The 8,004-nt window shown below is 39.4% G+C and overlaps 1 protein-coding gene across 2 annotated transcripts; it reads left to right on the top strand.

Moving 5' to 3' along the window:
- The first annotated feature begins 444 nt into the window (after nt 1-444).
- LOC148025869 (uncharacterized) lies at nt 445-2,333 on the top strand. 2 transcript variants are annotated; one of them, XM_087692150.1, is made up of 2 exons: nt 445-1,513; nt 2,087-2,333. In XM_087692150.1, exon 1 carries the CDS (start codon nt 612-614, stop codon nt 1,365-1,367), a length of 756 nt encoding a protein of 251 aa, XP_087548276.1. In that variant the 5' UTR covers nt 445-611; the 3' UTR covers nt 1,368-1,513; nt 2,087-2,333. The 2 variants fall into 2 exon arrangements, with proteins under 2 accessions (XP_087548276.1, XP_087548277.1); XM_087692151.1 differs by having other exon boundaries at nt 445-1,517.
- Nucleotides 2,334-8,004: the final 5,671 nt, after the last annotated feature.

Raw genomic sequence — 8,004 nt, 5'->3', positions numbered from 1 at the left:
GCGGAGCCGGGCACTTGGGCAACAAGACATTCTCATGATCAAATTTCGCAGTCAACGGGATGATCAGATGTGATGGGGGCAAAAAGGGGGCCGTCGATCACCACTCTCCCCTCCTTAAAGACCCCCCCTTGCCATAGACACGAGGCCCCCCCCGCCCATGGATTGCCGGTCAATGTGTCACACCACGAAGGCCTGTAACTTGTGCGGGCCGTACACGCTCCTGCCACGTCATCCTCCGTCTCAAATTCCAATAAGGCGGAAAAAAAGCGGAAAAATAACACCGGACCACGGGGGCGGGCCGCCCCACTGGATGTATGCCGGCGGCCACGTGTCGTGCCAAGAGCGGCGCGATGGGGGACCCTTGAAATGGCCCTTTCAGCTGCCCCTCAGCAGCCAGTTTGACAACTTCTCGCAGAAGAAACTGTATAGGCAATGTCGTCTCTCTCTCTCTCTCTCTCTCTCTCTCTCTGTGTCTGAGTGGAGCCTGACCTTATAATGCGTTATAGTTGTTGTCTTGCCATTATAGATACCACGAGAGAGAAGGGAACCGACTCACTGTGTACTGTGTGTATGTCTGTGTTTTAGCTGGCCTCCCCTCATAGCTTGCACTCATGGGCTGCTTCGCCTTCCCCTCCCTTCCACCCTCACTTCCCTCTCGCAGAAAGATCAAGATTATATTAGCTGATGGCCGCTGCCTCAAGGTCCAAGCTCCCTTGACTGTCAAAGAAGTGCTGGTCGATCATCCAGGACATGCCCTCGTCTTTCCGTCCAGCAGTACTCGCGCATGCACGAATTATAGCAGTGACGCTGCCAGCAAGCTCACCTGCAGCACTGCTAGGCCTCTGCCAGACTCACAGTCTCTGCAGCCTCGCCAGCTTTACTTGCTCATCCCCTTGCAGCCTCAGCACAGAGATGCAGCTCCATCAGCCACAAGGCCAGTACTACATACAAAGAGCTCCTCCTCAATGCCAACGGAACAACGTCCCATCAAACCTTCTGCACCATCAAAGATGGACCGCAGAGTGTCCTTTGCCCCCGTCCCAGCAATAATAGGCTCCTCCACTGAAGACAAAGGAGCTGCCAGAGAAGGAGAAGAAGAAGAAGAAGAAGAAACATTTGCTAAAGAAGGAAAGAGAGAGAGTGCACCTGTTCATGAGCCTGCCCACAGCCAACCCATTGAGGCAGTGGTTGCGAGAAAGCCATCTCTAGAGCTTCTACCCCGCAATTCCGCAAATGGAGCAGCTGGTGTGCGTCTAAGGATGGTGGTCTCCAAAAAGCAGCTGGAAGCCATGTTGGCAGGCAGTGATAAAGATGCTACAGCATTAGTAGAAAGTCTCGTGAGGCCTCTGATAAAGCAAGTACCCTAGCTGCCAGTGCGAGCTCTGATGCCTCAAGCTGGGCAGTCGAAGCAGTGAATTCTCAAAAAGACGCGAGTTCCTCTCTTTCTTCTTCTTCGTCTTCTTCTTCATCGTGGAGACCAGCCATGCAGTCCTCTACACCGGAGTCGCCACCCGTGCGTATGCAGTCTCTATTCCTTAACCTGAACTACTCACAATATCGTGGCATATGGTAGAGCATCCCCCATGGCTTTGGCGAAAGATGGTATGCATGCATGGGATGCATTTCATGTGATAGAGGCTAGAGCCCATGTAGGATGGCAAAAAGACATTGGCAAGCATGGCTTTCTATGTGGGGTGGCTTGATGAATGGCATGACATTTCTTGCATGGGTACTGTATAAAAATGGCATAGCATGCATATTGCCAGCTGGTGTTATATATACTCACGCTTTAGAGAGTCCTGACTGCTTCCTAAGCTAAACTTGTACATTATCATGTATATTCCCCATCGTAGACTTTGCCTTGACAAGCTTTCTAATCCTCGGAAAAGGTGTAAATATTAAGCTATGTATTAATGCATGAAGGGCGGTATGGAAGCTTTCTGGGTCCTCGAAACCGTATTAGAACCAAATCACAGCTCTTTTTTCATGCGTTGTGATGTTAAAGCCTGTTACTGTCCCCTTACTTCATGCATCTATAAGCTTCGTTTTAGTCTAGTTAAGATGCCCTAATTTGTTCTGTTTTCAGGTTGTAGAGGCAGAGAGTATGCCATGGAGGATGATGGCCTCCGGTGATAGAGGCCTTTCCATCTCTGCTACTAAATATTTGATCAGTCGGCCACTACCATTAATCATAAACTAGTAGGGGAGTTGGCTTCACCATGAATTTAGCCAGACTTATATATGTAGCCTATGTCCTTATCCCTTCTTATAAGCCATACCGTGTTCAATATTGCTTAATACTCTGAATGGGCATGCAATATACGACATTCTGAATCCCAATTATCTTGTATCTACACTCTCGAGCTTGGGCATTGAGATTCGTGTCTATAAAATCCAAAAAGATTGCTTGAAAGCGATGTGTATCTAACCTTTCTCTTTCGTGGCGTCAGAAAATGAACAAGCAAATTTAAAATTAATGGGGCTACGTAGCTTTTATGTCTAATACGATGCAAGCGTTTAAATTTGCCTTTGCAATCTAATCAAAAGTTCTGATTCAAAGAAATTCGAAAAGATGTATATTAATGATCGAAGTGAATATTTACATCACACATACGATTAGCCCATGAAAACAAAAGACAAAGCTCAAGTCATAGTCAAATTAGAGTTGGATGATACGTATATCCATCGTGTAGATAGATGTGACACTCCAAAGGATACTTTGGGACAAGCTCCTCAAGTTGTTTGGAGCTCAATCCAAAAGCTCCAAGTTTGGATTGCTCATTGTTTTTCTCACATTAGAAATGAAACCCTAGTTGTCTCTTGCATCTCATTTAAGTCACATGAATTTCTTGCTTATCCAACTTGCAAGAATTGAACTCAAAGTAGAAGAAGACATTATCATTGGTGTCTTGCTCAAATCCTTGCATGAGGACCACAACCATGTGGTCACTATTCTTGTCAACACATACCTTCTCTTAGGCTAGTTGAAGTTGAAGCCTCTTCGAGACTTCTAGAAGCAAAGAAAGGACTAACATTAAAGTAAGACGTCAGTGTGGCACCTAAGCATGAAGCCCTCTATACCAAATCCAAATTCAAGGAGAAGAACAAGGACATCCACAATATTGAGCCAATTATATGTGACTTGTATCATAAAACTAGGCACACAAGGAGAAAGACTACTTTCATAGGAAGAAAGCCCCAAAAGCATTTATCATAAAGCTCAACATAAAGCCAATCCAATAAATTGATGAAGAAGCAGAAGACCATGAAGGTAAACCACAATAATAAAAGTATAATGAAGCCTTTACCATGACTCTAAGAAGGGAGCTAAAAGGGCTCCTCTTATTCTTCCCATTGATAAAGGGCCTTTACCATGACTCTAAGAAGGGAGCTAAAAGGGCTCCTCTTATTCTTCCCATTGATAAAGGACTTCTCTAAAGTGTATATCCCTTTTGCAATTTTTCTCATACCATATTGTGAACCTTAGCAACTTCACATACATATGCCTTAGTTAAAACCATCATGCTTTAAAACCTACATCCCCTTGACCATCCAAATCTTCAAGTCATAGCTACTTGTTGAGACAAGAATGCCTTTGAATCATATTTTGAGTAGACAAGCCGATTGAGCCTTTGAGCTATGCAAGAGTGGACAAGTCCCTAGGTAAGTTGTGTGGTGACCAAGGGATTGTAAAATGATAGCTATGCCTAAAGATGTGTGCATCATGAGTTTGAAGGGGGGTGTTGAAATATTAAACCCATGATATGCATTGAGGGAATGCATAAGAGATACCTTAGCTAGAATTAATTATTTTAATCCTATGTTTATTCCCATCAATGAAGTGAGAGTATCATTATATACATTACACCATAGGAACTCTCTTTCTACCCATTTAGGAGATTCACAAAAACCACTTAGGTATGATAGTACCTAACAAAACCACCATAGTACACCATTGGTTCTAATGCTTTTATAAATGCATGTTATTCTCTTTGTATGAACAATTCACTTTGCTTGCTTTCATGTTGTGATTCTATTGCATATTGTACTCTCTTTTCCTCTCTTCTCAATTTCTCTCAAATGTTACAACACTTCTCTAAAGGAGGAAAGTGGACTTTTTTTGAAGGAGAACCAAGCCTAAGTAGTTAAACTCTTCGCAAGGGACTCTTCAAAAACCCTAGGCTATCCTCATGACCCATTTTTTGAGGTCTTCTCGAAGTCACAAGATGTTATTTGAAGCCCTACCAATTTTGGAGAAACTCCGCATGATAAAAGGAAAGTTAAAATTTTTTACTTCACAAATAGCTCGTGATTTGGTTTGAAATTGGTTTATGGCTTTATCTCAATGAAATTTCAATATGTAATACTACTTTCAAATATGGCTTCGTTTCTTACTATGAGAAATAATACACTAGAGCTTTGAAAAATAATAATTGTAGCTTGCACTCTTGCTTTGACCTTCTTTAACTTTGCCTTCCCAAAATATTAGACTATGTGCCCTAAGTATTCTATCTCATAGGCCATAAATGTACACTTATTTCTTTTGTAAAAGATTTATGTTTCCTTTAAGTGTCAAATTCTTCTCTTATATGCTTTAAATTATCTTCTTTATTCATGTTGTATAGAAGTATAGCATCAAAGGAAATCATTAGGAAAAAGATGGACTTTCTTTTTTGTCCCTAAAGGGGTTTCTCTCACCTCTCTCTCTCTAAAAAGAGACTTCAAAATAATATTAGAATAAGAGATCTGCAATCAAGTAAATCTCATATTTGTATTTTCAATAGATTTCACTTATTATTTTATTCTCAAATTGTAGGATAAGGTCACTTTTTCTCAAAATCCTCATAACTAAAAAATAATAATTCTATTTTTTGTAAAAACGGAGTGAATCATTAGTATACGACTCTTTAATGTCCTCATGACTTTTCAACATGAAAATATATTAGAATCATTCTCATTATTGCTTCTTAAAAGGGTGGAAGTTAAAAAAACGATATAAAATGATGTACACATCATAGTTTAAGATTATTTTTTACTCAAAGATATATTTTTTTACTCAAGAGTTTCCTTGTAAATTTTTATCATTTTTGGACTAGTATATGCCTATTTTTGGGCATTTCTTCATTCCCTCTCAAAGCTCTAGTTTTGTCCGAAATTTTGTATACTCATCTCCTTCCCTCTAGAATATGATTTCTTGCATACGAATTCTTTTGAAGCAATAGTCAGTACTATCTACAATACTGTCTACCCCTGCTACAAGCAATCTCAGGAGTGGTTTTGGATAGCATTTGCTAAAATCAAATGATCTCTATCTACAACACTCTCTACCTTGCTACAAGCAATCTCCCTCTTCAGTACTATGCTATAAGATATCTTCCTCTTCAACACTCTATACTACAAGCAATCAAGTGATAATGGAGGTGTCTTTATTTTTCAATCTCTGTGATGTTATTATTCTTCATAGTTGTTGTTTAATCCTTAAGTGTCAATTCAAAGAGCGAGAGAGAGAGAGAGAGAGAGAGAGAGAGAGAGAGAGAGAGAGAGAGAAGGGGGGAGGGAAGAGAGAGGACTATGTGAGATGAACTAAGAAAATAAGTGATAGAGAGATAGAGAGTAAATTAGGGTAGAAGATAAGATGATGTTATTGTTCTTCACTAGCCAAGCTTCTGTATAAATGTGTTTAAATATATTTGATCAATTCTGAGAGAGATACACACAGAGATATATATATATATATAATTTTGGATAGAATAGAAGATAAGATTGGATGCTGATTAGAGGTAGATTAAAAGCTAAGATTACAGGTAGATTTGGGGTTGATTAAAACCTATCATGACTGAAATCAAGAGAAAGAGACAAGCTTCAACTCGGTAAAAAAGAACACAAATATAGTGAATCAAAGGGGTGTAATTGTATGATTTGAGCCACTCTAGAATTAGCTGCATGCTGCTCAATTGATGCTAATCTGCAGCTCCCATATATTTAGACGTTCCTGCTATTGATCAGAAAATTGGCATCGACTCCTTAGCTTACTATTAATCAAAGGGGTGTAATTATATAATGTTAAAATTGGCATATATTTTTCTTTACAGGATACAAGTGCAGGACGTACCAAGAGAGATTGGAGGATAAATATGCACCAATATTCAAAAGAACTATAGAAAGGGGTGATGCAATAAGACACATGATGCAACAAGAAAGAAATGCAGGGGAAAAAAACATAGGCCTTTGGGTTGATGGGTGCATTTATCCACCCAATTCAATCACTCAAAGGCACCACAATTTAAAGGGCTTATATAATTTGTAATGAAGGATTGTACAGATACACATGCGGACTTGTCACACAAGGATTAGTATGGTTTCATCAAGCCTTGACAAATATGTAAACAAGATTACAAGGGAATATGTAGTCTTTGATGGAAAAGGATGATTATTGGCTGAGAAAGATCGAGAGAACCAGAGCCTACAACAAGCAATGTCTGTCATTGAAGATGCTATGCAGGCTACACACATGCAAAATATGGAGTTATAGTCTAAAGTTATGGACTTGGAGAAGGAGAATCCAAAGATAAAGAGGAAGCTCACAAAAACTTTGGAGATTTGGCTCACTTTAAAAACCAAAGAAGCACATTGGCACGTCCGATTAGTTAAATCAATTCACCAATTAACCAAAAGAAGTGGACAATATCATAGACGAATATATGCTCAATCTACTACAATGAGAAATATGTTCCCTTATGCAAAGAATGATACTATTGCCAAAGTCCTAAGCAAGGATATGGTAAAAAATGCATTGGAAAATTGTAAATTTAGGGAGATTGTAGATGGTGTTGCAAGTGAATATCTTAGGGATGTGAGCAACTTGTTTACTGCTACAGATGCTCAGGGATTATGTGACAAGGTGGGAATGAGTTCTGAGTCATATAGTATGCTCTATCAACAATTGGATACAGGATTTAAGCAAGTCTTCAAAACTAAGCGAGTAATGCCTCTGCCAAAACCATTTCATGTGAAGAAGGCTTGAAAACAACTAAATGAGAAAGTTTTAGAACTAATTGGTGAGCCAACGCATCTGAAAAATACACACATACTGAAGTATGGTTCCAAAGAAGTTGCATTTGTATTGAATGTATCCAACAACTTTGTATTGGATATATGTAGGGTTCAGGTTGCTATGGTCAAGTTCTACAATATGTCTATGGAAGAATGTAGAGGCAAGCTTAATTTTTTCCTCAAATTTGATGAGAGTGAGATTATTAAGGAGCATTGGATCCCAACATCGATAAAAACCATCCTTTATACTTCATTGTACATTTAGAGAATGAAATATGGTGGCTTGCAACGTTTGAAGTACCAAAGGAGGACCATGAAGTACTTTAAAAAAAATCAACCTCACTAATATACCCAGTGTTATTCAACTGCAAAATAATGGAGCAATTTTGCACATTGAGGGGTTTGGGGACTATCAAGTTGAATGGCATCTTATAGGTGATTTAAAAACATTGAAGTGTATGCTTGATTTATCAAATGCAACAAATGCAAAATTTTCATGCATATATTGTATGCAAACTAGGAAGAAAGGGAAAGATGGAAAGAAAGAATGGCTTGCCAAGGCAGGACAACAAGGTGCTCCAACACATGATCAAAAAGTCATGAGAAATGGAATGGATCCAAACTGGCACCCTATTCTTGAAATACCACTAACAAGGGTTCACTTTTGCAAATTGCATTGTTTGGTTAGAATAATTGAGAAGCTAGTATATGAATATATATGTTTTGCATACAAGATGCAGCCTGTGTCAGAAGTTGATACTACATGATGCAAGAAGGTAGAAGAAGTCCTCTTTGAAGTTGGATTGCACGGGGGCCAAGTAGAAATAAAAATGATGAGAAAAAATCGGGAAAGAGTGGAAATGTCCCTTGTAAACCATGCTTTGGTGGACCCAAGGCTAGGAAGTTTATATCTCCACCTCGAGATGAGGAAGGCAATATACTTGTAAAACA

Source organism: Lygodium microphyllum, chromosome 14 (assembly GCF_053477565.2).
Source record: "Lygodium microphyllum isolate KBCC chromosome 14, Lygodium_microphyllum_v1.1.10, whole genome shotgun sequence".
In the NCBI taxonomy this organism is placed as follows: Eukaryota; Viridiplantae; Streptophyta; class Polypodiopsida; order Schizaeales; family Lygodiaceae; genus Lygodium; species Lygodium microphyllum.
This window is presented reverse-complemented; position numbering and strand designations above follow the sequence as displayed.